At 35.4% G+C, this 17,166-nt stretch overlaps 1 protein-coding gene across 1 annotated transcript in view; it reads right to left on the reverse strand.

The window, feature by feature from the left end:
- The window catches only part of LOC113044077 (ATP-binding cassette sub-family A member 1-like), a 34,787-nt gene extending 29,489 nt beyond the window's left edge, over positions 1 to 5,298 (reverse strand). The window contains exons 1-5 of the mRNA XM_026203679.1: positions 5,132 to 5,298; positions 3,455 to 3,554; positions 2,772 to 2,865; positions 1,892 to 2,033; positions 1,683 to 1,801 (exon numbers count right to left, since the gene is read on the reverse strand). Of these exons, the coding sequence (XP_026059464.1) occupies positions 1,683 to 1,801; positions 1,892 to 2,033; positions 2,772 to 2,865; positions 3,455 to 3,520 (421 nt within the window). The 5' untranslated portion in view covers positions 3,521 to 3,554; positions 5,132 to 5,298. The remainder of the gene's footprint in view (positions 1 to 1,682; positions 1,802 to 1,891; positions 2,034 to 2,771; positions 2,866 to 3,454; positions 3,555 to 5,131) is intronic.
- Between the last annotated feature and the right edge of the window lie 11,868 nt (positions 5,299 to 17,166).

Below are 17,166 nucleotides of genomic sequence, written 5' to 3' on the forward strand. Positions count from 1 at the left end.
AAGAAAAGCTCAAAATATAGCTCAGATCATGTGAAACTTTTACGAAACTCATTGAGACACGTAGGATTACTAACACTTTTCCTCTGAAGACAAATCTGACAGATCTTTAAATCAGAATCACATTAAATCTCCATTGAATGCATTTCTCTTCAAGAAGTAACAATTAGGATATCAAAGACATCTCTTTTGCAACAGACTCTTTTTTTTTTTTGCATCAATGCAATCATCAGTTTCATGACACAAGCCCCTCCTCATACAGTATGTGCATTAACACATATGAATCGTAAGCATCTCTGTGGGATGAAATGAACATGTTTAACCATTGTGACTTTTGAGGCTTTCTAATCCATGTGGACAAAGCCAGCATCCTATTCCTCAAGCCCCAGGTGCCAACAGCAGCCCCTCCGGGAACATTAATTAAATGCTGTCAACTGTGAGTACATGCAACTCCCTCAAGCCTCTTTCAAAAACCATTACGGTGAGCTGTCTGTCTCAATAAATGTCACAAAGTTATCCATTTATAAGTAAGTGTATTGTGACTGTTAGTGGTTTTTGCAAGAAACACTTCTGCAAGTGGTCCTTGAGGTTATCAAAAAAGAATCTAAAGACCAAAATATAATACAGATTTATTCAGGGCAGTAATGCAACCACCTGTCAACTGCATAGCAATGTATCTAAAAGATCCTAGATCTATATATAATGCTATAATGAAAATCTTCTAGGCAAGAGAAAAAGATGAGCAGATACTAATGACCGCTTTTGTAGTCTTCAACAGTCAAAAAATAACTAATACAGTATGTTTCCTATTTGACCTTCAAAACTGCATCTCAAATGAGGAACCAGACCTAATCTGATTATCAGACAGGAAACAGACAAGACAGACAAACCCCCCTGGTGTTTGTCTTTTATTGAATACACTGAGGCTTATTGGAAATTAGGGTGCACAGACTCACTACTTCAACTTAATTGCAAACTGAACCAACTAGTTAAACCCGAGACCAATGTGAGAGTAAACAGAGCTATAGAGTAGTAGAGTGACTTTAGAAACTGAAACCAAGAGAAGAATGTATTACCTTTTAATGCATATTACTCAAAAAAAGACATGAATCTCAACATAAATGAAGGGAACCCTAGAGATTCTAATTCCATGTATTGATTCTGGTTCATTAATGAGACCATAAATGATCCTTTTATTACTTTTAGCGCAACATTCACTAAAAGTATCAAACCTAAAGTTACACACACTACAGTTCAAAGGTTTGGGGTTAATAAGATTTCTTATCAGCAAAGATTCAAAGCCTTTCATCACATTCCCAAAAGATTTATTTTTCAAACAAATGTTGTTCTTTTAAATTCATCAACACAGGTCTTGAAATACATTGTATAATGGTTTCCAAGCAGTGCTAAGGTTTTTAATGTTGATAATAAAAAAGAAATGTTTATTGAGCTCTGGATCAGCATTTTTGAATGATTTCTGAAGAATCATGTGACAACAAAGACTGGAGAAAATTCAATAATAAATTATATTTTAACATATATTCAAGTAGAAATCAGTTCTTTCCATTTATAATAATATTTCACATTATTAATGATTAAGTTAATGCAGCCTAAAAGTCTTCATTCCAAAACGTTTGAACTATAGCCTATGTTGAAGATACTGAAGGTGTTTGAAGGTGACGTACCTTCAGTGTTTCTCTGCAGTTTTCTCAAGGCCCGGACCAGTCCTTTAAAACCGTCAAAGCTCTTGTCCTGTTGGCTGTAGAGGAGAATTTTCTTGGCATCGATGAACAGTCGGGAGATGCTGTAAATGATGAAAGTGAAACATATATGAGGGAAACTTCCATATATAGTCTTTAAAATCGAATGCAGATCCAAAACCTGAAATACACACATGGAGTCATTGAAGTTGCCCACCACCCCGGGGGTCTCTCCAGGGGTGGGGTAGCGAAAGCAGGGGTTGTTGGCATTGCAGATGATGCCCTGTACCCATGGTAAAGTCCCTGCAGAGGGCATGGCCTTGTTGGGAAAGTGGCCTGGAAAAGGAATCAAATTTAGAACAAATGTGTGATATTAAATCTTCAACAAAAGAAATGCCCATTGCAACCACATTTCAGCAATCTAATGCATTTAATGTAATGAAATGAAGTTTATTTTATGATTAGGCAAATGTCATGTATTTTACACATTAAAATGACAGGTTGCACACACAATTCCTGGAAACATCCTTGGAGAAATTCTTTCCCTTAAATAGATTCTGCCTGTTTGAAGAGCGTATGTTTTTACTGTAATACCGTTTTCTTTTTCTATTCGTCCTCATTTTCTCATTTTGAACTAAATCAAAAATAGTTAACATGTAGTTATGTCAGTTCAAAGTACAGGAACTGACACGCTGCCAGAAAACTGGGTTTCAGAGATCTTGTGATATATGTAAAATGTCATGCTGTTCTTGGAGCTGTTTTGCTGTCCTTGACCTCCCCTGTTGACTGTGTGATTTCCAAAGAGGAGCAAATATTGACGCTTGATTTAAGTAAGATGTGGTGACACAATGCATTCAGGATCTTTTTTAGTGCAAACATTTTGCAAAAATAGGCTTTAGAAAAATACAATCAAAATTATATAAACCAGACCAACGGGTGTTTTATTATTCTAATTTAATCAGATTTATATTGAACTCTTGGGGCAAGAAAGACACTATCTAAACTAAGCTCAAATCACATTTGCATTCATTTTATGCTTGTGTTTTGGGAAAAAAACCATCTTAGGCCACTTACATTCATGTTGCTCGAATGGAGGATAGTGGAGTCTGACAGATATCAAGATGAAAAAGATGAAGAGTGGCCATATGATCTCGATCAGCAGCTGAATCTGGAAAAAAAAAGTGTGTATATTTGTGTGTGTACACAGTTGTTCATCATCCTGAATTGTTTTGGTTCCTCCCTTATGAACTTGAATCTGAACACAACAGCACAACATATCTGCTGCTCACATATCCTGAATTAACTATTCTAGCGAAGTCCAGAAAATCCAGTTTATCATGACGGTTAATGGCTTTCCTGTTGCTAAACCTGCTGTTCATATGTTCAATGCCAAGAGCATGTTTTCTGTCATCATCAGCTTTTTGAAGTACTTTCACTTACAGGACATTGTTGCTTTAAGCAAAGGCTGATCAAAACAGAACTCTGTTTGGTTTGCTATCATTTTACATTGAGTATGGTTAGTGAAAAAAAAATATATTAAAATCACTTCAAAATAAAACACTGAATGATCACAAATCCTAAGCAACTGGTCTTTTTATTTATGCATTTAGTCATTGCTTTAGATGTCGCCAGCAAAATAATAAAAGGAGCCTGGCGACTCCATAAAAGGCATTCCTTTTGTTGCATTTTTGTTTACATTGCTATTTTTGGTATATGAATGATTGCTCAGTTGCTCGATGCATGTGATATGAACTTACAGTTTGTCTCCGTCGGTAAGTGAAGTTCTTCCACAACAGCAAACCCAACTGAGTGGAGACAGCCATCTTGCCACGGATCCCAACTGTCCGTGGCTCCTCTCTGCAAGACAATAAGAAGCAAGCAAAAAAAGATAAAGCTAATGATGGCAAGCTGTTTTTGATCAGGCAGTCGCTCGATCAGTTATCCCATGCCACCTTTATCCAGATGGGACTTTATAATATACAGTGTTGCAATTCAGTAAACAAGACATTTGGATTAGTAAACACTGAATGGATGGTGAGAATTTCCCATTAACATTTCAGTGGATTTTCTTGTGTATTTTATATAATTAAGGCAGATAATTAAGTAGTGTATAACAATGACTACATACGGATTTTGGCTTGGAGGTGATTCAATATAGCAAGGTAAAATATTATTTTAAACAAAATGTTTTGGCATTGATATAGTATATTCAAACCATTCATCTTATCTTGTAGAGGAGACTACAAGGAGTGAGTGGAAATGTGGATATGCTTTGAACTATAAAATCTTTCTCATTTTATTTATTTGTCGCTGAACCATAAAGTCTCTGTGCCTTCATTAGCAGCCAATGTGTTTTGCCTCTGTCATTTTTGTACAGTTTATGCAGATATGTCACTCTGCTAGGTAATCTGATACTCATGCTTTTGCTGTTCATACACAACATTAAAAAGAGCGTCCCTTGCGGACGTTTCCATTTTCTTATTTTTCGTCTTGTTTACCATTTTCCTCATCATATCGCTTCTGTCGCGTAGTAGCCTTCTCTATCATTTCTTGCACATACATCAAAGATCAGTTTATTTTAGGCTTACTTTGCACTTAAAGCACGAAAAATAAACCTCTGCCTCAAGACTGACTTAAAATTTGTCCTAGAAAGACATGAAAAGAAGAGTCCCCCACATTTGTTTACTATACACAATCTTTGCCACGATTTAGCCTACCTCTATGGAACACAACACGCAATGACACCGACTCAAGACACTGAACTATACATCTAAGCTTTTGTTTTAACCATCAAACGTGTTTATAATCGTGATGTTTTAAAGATGCAGAAGAGTTGGAGAGCTCCGTGTTCTTTGTCATGGTTCCGCAGAGGAGAGGTTACTCTCGGTCATCTCGCGCAGACTCGGTGACGAGCAGATGCTGAAGCGACACGCAGCACTTAAGTCTTCTTTGTTCCTCTGTTTTTTAAGTTGTCATTTTCTCAGTAGCGTACGAATGCAACTAACAGTCAATAATCCACAACTTTTCAACATGCACATCTGCCACGAAGCATTCAAAATAACTCATCAAGTGTTTTCGATAAAATGCGCGATCGACAACAGCGCGTTCCTGATTAAAGAACTGGCAAGTTAAAATATTCATATACTTATCTAGCACAATTACTAAACGATAAAACGTGACAATTTGTAACAAGATTACAACATAACAGACTGCCACAAAGCTTTCAGAACATCGCAACTCAGCAAGTGTTTACGATAAAAAAAAATGACGCAAATGCGTTATAATTTGTGGAAAAACAATAACAGCGTGCATCTGGTCACAAAATGTGTAGGTTTATGCAAAATGATGTATCCATGAATTAGTATAAAATTAAACTTGGCACAGAGCTCACTGCTCAAAAAAACAAACAAAAAAAAACCCTCTACGTTACTCACCGTTATTGCTCTGAAATAATTATTCCTTATTTCATATAAACTGTAATTCCTTTTGAGACGAGAGAAAAACAGCTGTTCTAACTCTCTCAAAGCGATATTGTACCGGTGGTGCTTTGTGCTCTTATGGACGGACCTTTTTCCTCTCCTCCGAGCTTTTATAGCGATGCGCGAGCGAGGTTACTGTCGGTCAAACTGCTGTTTGTCTTCGAGCCTCCATATATGGAAAGCACGTGCGGACCCAAAACAGCTCTTAAAAGGGCAACGCGGATTCACTCAAAATCCGTTATTTTACTTTGTTTTGAGCTTTTTGTAAGTTTATACCACACATATTATGTATTTAACAGTAATTATATAATCTGAATGAAACAGGGGTGTCCAGTGATTGGATGGCACAAGGTTAACTGGTTCATAGTTGCTACAAAGATACAAGTGTTTGGTGTGTTCAGCCAAACTGATTTTCAGACATGTATAGATGTTGAAAAATGTTAAAGTGAGTGTAAAATAGGTGTATTTCATGGAAAAGAAAAGAAAGATGATTTGGTGGTTTAAGATGGTCTTACGGTCTAGCTGATGTTCAGCTAGTTTGCAAAGTATATTACGCTGCTTTTCTTTCAGCATAAACCAAATCTAAACAAAGAAAATCATGCATTTTTTTTATATTAATAAATCCAAAATAAACTAAGTAAAACAGCCATGTCAAGCAAATAACTTAAGTGTTTTCTGTTTTCTTCTGTAAATATATCAACATCTACCCACACTGATTTTCAGCAATGAAAGGAATGGAGAGAGAGAGAGAGAAAGAAAAAACTTATCTCCAGGTCATCAGGACCTCTGGGAAATGAAGGCTGGCTGTAAAACACTTAGACAGAACCGAGGGAAGATAGTCAGCAAGAACGGATATATAGCTCGAGCTTAGGAATTTAATTGATAACTGCCCTAGAAACCCACTAAATCACTCAAAATATAATGTATAGTACTAAAACATGCAGCACAAGTGAGTAAAGTATGCATTTTAACACACAGTTTCTGCAATAGCCAAGGTGTTTTTTTTTGTTTTGTTTTTTAATCTTAAGTGATGTTTGGATTGTCTATTGTTAAACTTACAGATACAGGAAATGTATTCTGTTTACCTATTGCCTGGACTTTCTGCATCACTGGTCTGGATAACCATGAAAAGTCATCCATTGATGAAATGTATTTGTGTAGTTGAAGCACTCTTCACATATCACTTTGGAGGGCATTATTCCTTGCACTATGATAAAGGAATTAATAAAAGTACAAATATTCCATTTAGTTTTTAATATGAAGTCATAAAAAAGTTAATGCATTATACATTTATTGCAAAATGCACTTTAAAATAGTGTTGAATGGAATATAGCTTCTCATCTACCAAAAGTATTTCATGAAATATCATGCAACTACATTTCTGCATATGATTTTATATTGCCATAATCGTTTTCTATTCTGTTTTCTTTTTATTTATTATACAATTAACAAATGCAAAAAAGACCTCTAACACTAGCTTGCTTCATTCTTTTTCTATTGTATCTGTTTTCTTTTCATTTATTATAGAAAAAAAAAAAAACTTGTACTGTGTTTAGCTAACTGAGACTTGTTATAACACTTGCATAACATTGCTCTTTTGTTGATTTTGATTGCTTCCATTGCCCTCGTTTGTAAGTTGCTTTAGATAAAAGTGTCTGCTAAATGATTAAATGTAAGTGTAAACATATGTTGGAGTTCCTTAAACCTACTGTATAATTAATAGTCAGGGCAACAAGAGTGAAGCTAAATCAACTTTATACTTTGTCTAACCAGTAAGTTTTTAGTTAGCCCAACAAGAAAAGACAAGAATGTTGTGCCAACCTAAATCCAAGTTGATACAACATAAAATTACTGAGACCAACAAACGTTTAATTGTTTAAACTAAGCATTTTGTTGAATACATTTATTTAAAAAAAATTATTAAGCTTTCAGATTATGTATAAATCTCAAGTTAAAAAGAAATTACACTTAAGACTGGTTTTGTGGTCCATGCTCACATATAGATATATAATATAGATAAGATATATCTATATTGATAATTGTTATATATTTTCACTATATCCAGTGACATTGTGACATTATATATATTGTGAATCCATGAAGCAGAATCTGGCCGGTCGGTTTCTAACCACAGTCCAAAGGGACACTGTGACTCTGATTTGACCGAGGAAAGGTAACATTGTGCCTTTTGTATTTTAGGTCATATGATCAGCACTCTCATCCTGTTTTTCATGCCATTCACCTCTTTGTGTTCGCACAGGCCATGAGACTGCCAAGTGAATACCGCTGCTGTCCTCCTGCCCCAGTATCCTCTGCCAGGATTGTGGAGTTGAGCCTCAGGGGCGAGCGACACTGTACTGATGACACAGAGAACGAGAGCGAGGAATGAGAGAAAGATAAACAAAGCACCCAAGCGTGACATTTGCAGAAGAAACCACAATATGGTCTTGAGCGCTGAGACAGGAAGTTTAATACTCAGACTGTGGTAAACCCAACAGACATGTGAGATCAGTTTATGAGACTTAAAGGAGCAGTTCATCCAAAAAAATTGAAAGGTTTGTCATTATTTACTCATGCTCGAGTTATAGAGAAAAACCATGTTGATTTTCTGAACTTTACACAGACAAATAGGTTAATAATTCAGTATTACCATCCAATACCATTGTACTATAAAGGGTCATCATCACATCACCTGGCTGTTGTAAAGCAATGCCAGAGCACTCAACACAAAGTTTCTGGTGTTACTGTTAAGTCACTTATCAACTGATATGTAACGGGAGGATGAACTGTTTAACTGCTTGAGTTACTTTATATGGCCTCTGACACACATAACTGCAAAACTTCCCAGCATGACCTGCATAATCTGTCGCCCTTTTAAGAGCACGCGCCTCGGTTCAGATGAGTCTTAAATTGCACAGTAGCAAAACGTTGCCTTTGCATGCGAACAGATCCATTTCTAATAACGTTAGACATAAAAATCGTTCTTTTATTTTGTCTACTCCATGCTAAGAAAAAAAAAACGATTTATTGTGGCATCATTAATAGCCTACACACGTTTGTTATGACACGTGAGATGCAATTGGGGGTCTATTAAAACACAGAGCCACTATGAAACACTTGCTACATCACAGTATCTCCGTTAAAAGGCGTAAAAAGCGAAAAGAGAATTATGCGAAGACAAACAATAGTTTTTCAGGGGAAGCAAATCCCATCACTTGTTTTCAGCCTCCTGCAGCAGCTGAGCACAAAGACTCGGTTTGTCCGATAGTAACCCCGCGATGGGAGGAGGGAGGGGAGGGGGACTGGATGGATGGATAAATATAGTTCTCGGTCATCATAACATCTTGCTTTTGAAAGCACATATTCATGCATTATACATTTTATTCGACGTTTCTTTCCCGAAATCTATTCATGCTTTGACTTGCAATTGCGCGATAGCCTGTGGAACTCATTCCATATTGAGCTACATATTAAACTAAGTGTATGTGAAAGTATATCTATCAAGTTAATTAAGTGCATGAAATGTATTAAACGCTCGTGTAAAGGCGTTGTTATTGTAGGAACGCGTAGAAAGATGCAGGTTTAAAGGGAAGCGTGGCAGTGCTGGAATGACCGATAGTAACCTCGCCTCAGAGCCAGAAACTGGGGGAAAGGGCACGTGACGTCACTCGCGACGAACCTTCTCGACTGCGGCCTTTACATGCTGATCATTAGCCGTGGGGACATGCTCTTTACAGCTATGCATTCACCGAATACAAGAAGCTAGTTCCTGGTGTGCCTATGTATTGAATTCAGGCCAGTTAACACAGGTAGCTGGAGGAAGAGAGCTTATTGGTCAGCTGAAGGTGATGCTGAAAATATTACGTCATGATAGAAGCACACACAAAAACAACACTGAAATGCCATTCAAAAAATTTCATTTTATTTTATTATTTTATGCTGGAGTCTTTTGTCAGTGGTCAGCAGGCTATATTTGTGGAGCAAAACGGCATTTGTGTCCATGACCTGCTCACAGAGGAAAGATTTCATGGTATTATGGTATTATTATTCTCAAAGTTACAGTCCCGGCTGAACTATCTGCCACATAGGGCCTACTGATTCTGAGTAGCATCGATCAGATCTGTCATGTTGCATGCTTTCAGAAGGTCAAGGGATATTTGTAAAAAATATATTTGTGACCCTGGAGTACAAAACCAGGCCTAAGTAGCAATAGCCAAAAATTTTTTTTTATTTTATGCCAAAAATCCTTAGGATATTAAGTAAAGATCATGTTCCATGAATATATTTTGTAAATTTCCTACTGTAAATATATCAAAACTTAATTTTTTGATTAGTAATATGCATTTCTAAGAATTCATTTGGACAACTTTCTGAGTATTTGGATTTTTTTGCTCCCTCAGATTTAAGATTTTCAAATAGTTGTGTCTCGACCAAATATTGTCAGATCCTAATAAACCATACATCAATAGAAAGCTTATTTATTCAGCTTTCCGATGATGTATAAATCTCAATTTCAAAAAAATTGACATTTAAGAGTGGTTTTGTGGTCGAGAGTCACATTTGTGCATCCTTAAAACATTAACACTAAACAAGTATTTAGATTCTTTTCAACACTTAAGTTCAGATAAACTATTATAATTTTTTTAATGAAATATTATTATTGCTATTTTTGTAATTATGTTGTGTGTTTGTTTATTATTTTTTAAACACAATAGTTTTTATTAAGTTTGAATATTAGTTTTATTTAATTTAGTGTCGACTTAAAATAAAAGAAAATGAGAAATGTTGCAACTGGCTGTAGTAAAATAAGTTTTTTAAATGTTTATTTCAAGTATGATTTTAATAATAATAATAACCCTGTTTAAGTCAGACTTCAGAGTCTGATTGTCATTACATTAATATAAAATCAAAATTGAAAGTGTAATGTTGTCACAAAACAGTTTGTTGTAACATGAACAAAAAGTTTACTAAAAAGTTTATATTTACTCTATAAATGTATTTTGAAATGTTTTGCTGTGAAAAGTGCTTTCTATAAAATTTGCATTTACATTTACATTTCGTCATTTAGCAGACGCTTTTTTTCCAAATCATCTTGAGGACAATGAGGAGAACAGAAGCAATCAAAACCAACACAAGAGCAATGTTTTGAGAAGTCTTGGTTAGTTTAATGCAGTACACATAGCAAGGATTTTTGTTTATTTTTTGTTTATGAAATAAAGTAGTGTGATTAAATTAAGGCAAATAAATAATGAGAATGACTGATGATTTATTTCATGTTGTGATACCTTATTGTTTAGGTTGGTTTACTTTCTTTCTAGCTAAATCTGGCCTTAATTTACTATAATTTTATCATGTGAATATTTTAGCAATACAAATATGAATTAAGAGATTACTACTATGCAAAATACTTTTTTTAATAATAGCAACACAGTTTGATAATTATTATGCAATCTGGAGGTTATTATTTTATTTTTTCCCCCTTTATAAACCATCCATTTTTGGCTCATAACACCACATTCCCTCTTAACTCTGCACCCCATTCAAGCCTTATTTCAGATGATAACAGAGACTTGAAAACAGTGGCTAAACTGACAGAAGTGAAGTCTGACAGCCTCTGTGTGACATATGTGCTCTCTGAAGGCCTAGCAGCTGGTGTCAGACAGAGAGACATTCATAGGGAAAACAGCTGTCATGAACACCCCGCTCACAATGCATATGATTTCCCTGCTCTGACTTTTGCCTACCTCATCAGTGTGGGTTTTGAGGTCGGAGGGCTGGTGAAGGGCCCCTCAATAGGGCCCAAATGTGCTGACTGCATGCACACATCAACTGCAGCCTTTCCTGGATTCCAACTTATTGTTTAGAGAAAGATACAGTGTAGCTTATGAGCAATGGTCAGCTTGCATTTGATTTATGAATAAGAATATTATCCTGTACTTCAAAAATGGGTTAGTCATGCAATTCTATCTAAAGTATGCATGCAAGCAGGAACCTCCAAGTGTGTCATTTTTAGCATTTAAAATAGGCTTCTTTCTCTTAACCAAACCTAATATGCATTAGATTGATTTTCACCGGAAAAAAAAAAATATTCTAAAACCACACAGCCATATTTCAGATTTTATGGGTTCTTAAAGAGTTTATTTGGAAAATATAAACTATTAAAATCTTGGACTGTGGGTTGTTCGGTATATGGTTATACAAATTTTGCCACATGGCATTTTACGTTAATCAATGCAGTTCCTACAGTTCCATGTGATAAAGTGTATGTGTAAGTGTCACTTCACGTGAACCTCATCGACTTCATGTGAATCTGAGTATTGCTCAAACCAGACAAACATCGCTGAACATACATTACTGCTTGAACCTTTGATTCCCTTGTGTACAGGTTTTGAACATGCAGCTTAAATGCTACAGCAAAGTTCACCATCTGTTTGTGTGGATCTGTGTTTTACACTGAAGTCAAACGTAGAGGCACTAACATTTATGATGTATTATATTGGTGAATAGTATTTAAAAAATTCAGCTGGATGTTCAAAACCAGTAGGTCATTACACACACACACACACGCACACACACACACACATATATATATATATATATATATATATATATATACACTCTTTAAAAAAAGGTGCTTCAGAAGGTTCTTTAAGTGATGACATAAGAACCATAAAGAACAATTCAGTCAGTTAAAGTTTCTTTAAAGAACCATCTATTTCATACACTTTTATAATCAGAAGAACCTTATTTCACCACAAGGAACCTTTTAATTAGCAAAAAGGTTCTTCAGATGTTAAAGGTTCTTTATGGCACCATTTAGACAAAAAGGTTCTTCTATGGCATCACGACGCATCTTTATTTTTAAGAGTGTATATATATATATATATATATACACATACACACACACACACACACACACACACACTGGCCACTTTATTAGGTAAATCTTGCTAGTACCATGTTGGACCCTCTTTTGCCTTAAGAACTGCCTTAATTCTTCATGGCATTGATTCAACAAAGTGTTGGAAACATTCCTCAGAGATTTTAGTCCATATTGACATGATAGCATCACGCAGTTGTTGCAGATTTGTCGGATGCACATCCATGATGTAAATCTCCCGTTCCGCCACATCCCAAAGCTGCTCTATTGAGTTGAGATCTGGTGACTGTGGAGGCCATTTAAGTAAAGTGAACTCATTGTAATGTTCAAGACACCAGTCTGAGATGATTTGAGCTTTGTGACATGGTGCATTGTCCTGCTGGAAGTAGCCATCAGAAGATGGGTACACTGTAGTCATAAAGGGATGGACATAGTCAGCAACAACACTCAGGTAGAATGTGGTGTTTAAACAATGCTCAATTGGTACTAAGGGGCCCAAAGTGTGCCAAGAAAATATCCCCCACAGCATTACTCCACCACCAGCAGCCGGAACCGTTGAGACAAGGCAGGATGGATCCATGCTTTTATGTTCTTTACACTAAATTCTGACTCTACCATCTGAATGTCGCAGCAGAAATAGAGACTCATCAGACCAGGCAACATTTTCCAATTTTCTATTGTCCTGGTGTGGTCTTCTGCTCTAGCTCATCTGTTTCAGGGTTCGACCTGCTGTGCGTTCAGAGATGGTATTCTGCATACCTTGGTTATTTCAGTTACTGTTGCCTTTTATCATCTCTAACCAGTCTGCACATTCTCCTCTAAACTCTGACATCAACAAGGCATTTTCACCCACACAACTGCCCCTCACTGGATATTTTCTCTTTATTCTCTGTAAACCCTAGAGATGTTTTTTTTTTTTTTTTTTTTTTTTTTTGGTAACATTTTTGGTAACATATTTCAAAAGATGAAACTTTCATATTCTAGATTCACTATATGTAAAGTAAATCATTTCAAAAGATTTTACAGCTTATGAAAGTCAAAAATGCAGTATTTCAAATTATTAGAAGATTTACGTTTAAGTTTCATTGAATGGCAATCCCTACAGTATAAATTCCGGGTATCTTCTGTTCTGTGAAACCACAAAAACAGGGAAGACTGCTGACTTGGCAAAGGTCCAGAAGATGTGGTGGCTTCTGCCACTGCTGTGAAGAATCATTCTCAGAGTCTTGGGGTTTTGATTCCAGAATTAAATTGTATTATCAAGAGACAATAAAACCTAGAAAGCTCTGCAGAACAATCTCCAGAGTCTATGTATGCAGGCTTTTATACAGTTTTTCCTGAAGGCGTGTTCATGTTAAATACATTTTATACATGTGGTAATTGTTTATTAACTCTTTTACCTCTTTTGGCTGTGTCTCCAGCCTGCCACCCAACAGTAGAATTTATTTTAAGTAAAACGAGGAGGCCTAATCATATATTTTGTCCAATGTCTAAACAGGATGTGCAACTTTACCATATACTGTATTTTTGTAATATCTGCACCATGAGAACTCCTAATATATTTTGTCTCATGTCCAAGTAGAGTGTGCAGCTCCACCACTGTACCCCTGCACTGTCTGCACATTCCATTCTCATGCAGGCCTCCACCCACACAGACAGATGCATGATTGAAAAAGTAGAATAACTTGATACATAAATGTCTAGATTGATTATACTTGATTAGATCATATTTTGATTAATTAAAATCTTCCTCAAAGACAAATGACTGACACCCTCCACAAAGAGGTCACAGAAGGTCATTACTGAAAGAAGTGGCTATTCACAGAGTGCTGTATCAAAGCATTTTAAATGCAAAGTTGACTGGAAGAAATTACTTATGTTTATTATTTAAAAATTATACTATTTAATGATACTTTTTAAATTAAATGTAAAAGAACAATAAGAAATCAGAATACATTAAAAGTATATAAGTTGTTTACATAATTTCATACAATTTTAAAACCCTCAGTAGTCGGTAGGACTACCTTTGCCAGAAGTTGCATTTTCCTTACTCAAGTCTCTATCGGCATTGCACATCTTGACACTGGAATATTTGTCCATTTTGTTCCAGCATTGCTCAAGCTCAATTAGACTAAATGGGAACTGAATGTGAACCATAGCTTTTACGTCATTCCACAGATGCTAGGTTGGATCATAGTCTGGACTTTGACTGGGTCGCTCCAGGACATTCCACTTTTAGGACTGAAGGCGTTTCTGTGGTCATCATCCTGTTGAGATATGAATAAAACTCATATTCATTCCCAGAGCTCATGCAGATTGACGCATAATCCTTTTTTTTTTTTGTACGTTTTGTACTCAAACATTTCTCCTAACATCCTTCTTCTTTCCTCAGAGAAGAAATTCCAGAAGCATGATGCTGTCAGTGCTATTGCATGACTGTAGGGATGGTGTTTCTACAGTCATATGCTCTATTAGATTTGATCTCACAGAACTGAGGCTCAAAAGTTCAGTTTTGGGCTGATCAGATAATAAAATTGAGAGTCTCCCATGTGTTTCACCAAACTCCAGCTGAGATGTAATATGAGTTCTCACAAAGGCTTTCTATGATACAAGCCAGTTATTGTGTCATTACAGTTTTTCTAAATTGTGTCATGATTGTGGGTCCCTTAGAGGTTATGACACATTTGTTAAAAACAATAATTATATAATCATCTCTGAAATACCCTGTTGGTGATTAAGATACAATATGATGAGCTTATGTTTGCTCAGATACGCAATGTCAATTCAATACATAGTGTGCCTAAGTTGTTTTTTATGTACCTTTTTTAACATGCACAGTAGTGACTGTTTTTGTTTAACATGAAATTCAAGCTTTTTGTCCCCATAAATCATCCCATAAAATATTAGAGCTTAACTTTCATGCCAGGGCTTAAAAAAATATAAATACTTATAAAATAATTAAGTATTATTATGCAACCAATAATATTTATTATAATTACTTACTTACTTAATCCTCTTTGTCCCATGAGAGACATAAGGCTGAATTAATTTTAACAGTTAATATTATACTAATTAATAATAGTAATAATAACAATGATTAATGATATTATAATTAATAATAATTGGCCTTGAAAAGCTTTAAATGATCCTAATAAATTAATAGATAAATAAACTAGAAAATAAATACATATTATTATTGTTGTTGGTATTCATGATAGTGATAACAGTGGTCATTAATTATTATTATTATTACATATATTAATAAATAATAATAATAATAATAATAAACTAAACTGAGAAAATTAGTATGTATGCGTCTTACAATGTGAAGAGTTTTCACCACATAGATAGAATGCAGTAAAAGAGCCTTGGATATTATTATATATTCTTTATAAAGTCCAGGAAGTGACTCAGAATTTTCACCAAAAGGTCTGAGATTAAAGGATTATACAATTATTAGACCTGGCATTGTTGTTCAGATGAAGTGGGAGTTGTTGACCCATCAGAGCAATTTACAGACCGTACAAAGGCCTTGAAGGTTAGTGAGAGGTACCAAAATAACACATAAATCGATACCCTCCCAGACGGTCTGTGTGAGCAGACACTGGTGTGACGCTGCACTTTTTTTGAGCTGTGTTTGGATGGATGTACGGGAGGGGTTGGGTCATACAGTACATGTGCACACGTGACAGAATGAACTCAGCATCCCCTTCAGACACCCAAATTTGGCATTTTCCCATCTATCTAAATAGCTCACCAAATCTTAATTGAAGGCAGTTGGTGCATACAACGATGCATTTGTGAGGGTCCTACCAAAACGAACATATTTTACAATAATTATTATTAATTTTAATGTTTCCGTAACTCAAACATAGATATATCATATTTATGCCCGGTAGCAGTAAGGCTCATTTTTCCTGTGTTCACCAGATCAGAAGTCAATAGATGGGCAGTGGTTCATTCAACAGGGAATAGGAAGGGAGATTTTGGAAGATATTTTAAGAAAGGGATGTACCGAGGATAAACGGGAAGTCATGTGAAACATGCCTTTCGCATTATACTAAAAAAGAGATATGAGAATACATTTTAACAGTCTAACGTTAAGCATAAGTTCTTATCTGTTGCATATTGATGTATGCTTTTAGGGTTTAAAGGTTTAAGGTAAAATTTCACATAAACAACATCTTGACACTGGATTTAAGTTGCTGCAGGAACAGCGTGTTCCTGGTCGAAATGTTTTTTAACCTAAAAAATTGCTTTCACCAGCACAGAACTAAAAAATACAGACAATTGCGCCTCCTAGTGGTTGAAATTAACTAAAACAACATGCGATTACAGTTTTTCTCAGTCGCTTTGGTATACATTTCTCGAATCATTCTTGAGATTGGCAAAACAGTAAGTGCAATTCTCAAAACAACTCGTACAAATAGCAAAACACCATGGATCACCTGCAAAAGCCAGTCTCTTGTTCAAGATCCTTAGTTCATCTCTCAAAAATAAATATCTGTGTCAATGAACATATCAGTGCCATCAGAATGACAAGTCCTTGTGTCTTAGTTTATGGATAAGACAGTCAAATTGCTTAGTCATGTTGTCAGTATAACATTGTACTCTGGAGGGATGTTCTGATGTAAACTATGGCAACATTTTGGATGATAGTTACTGTATTGAACAGAATGCCATATACTTATGTATGCCATATAATCATTTCAAAAGTACACATTTACACATTACGGTATATGGGATACTGATTGAAAGAGACTGGATAGAATTCCCAGTTACACTTTTACAGTACTAGTGGTCTGACCCAAAAGATAATCACAAAAAAACCTTTACAATGTCATTGTGATATAGAAATGGAAAAATAAATATGGGCACAAAGATGAAAATAAGTCCGTTGTCAGAATTTGTAACTCTTGTGTTGTCCTCTGTCTTTACAGTATAAGCTTTTCAACTGAAGATTCATGAGATGAACCTTTGAGCTATTTCAGAGAAATGGTTTATCATTGGTTTATCATCTACATTCTCTTCATTAGTCAAGATTCACTTGCACAATTCATGCCAAACTGACAAAAAGTCTAATAACAATTTGTAAAAATAAAAATAAGAA

Source organism: Carassius auratus, chromosome 26 (genome assembly GCF_003368295.1).
Source record: "Carassius auratus strain Wakin chromosome 26, ASM336829v1, whole genome shotgun sequence".
NCBI classification, from domain to species: Eukaryota; Metazoa; Chordata; class Actinopteri; order Cypriniformes; family Cyprinidae; genus Carassius; species Carassius auratus.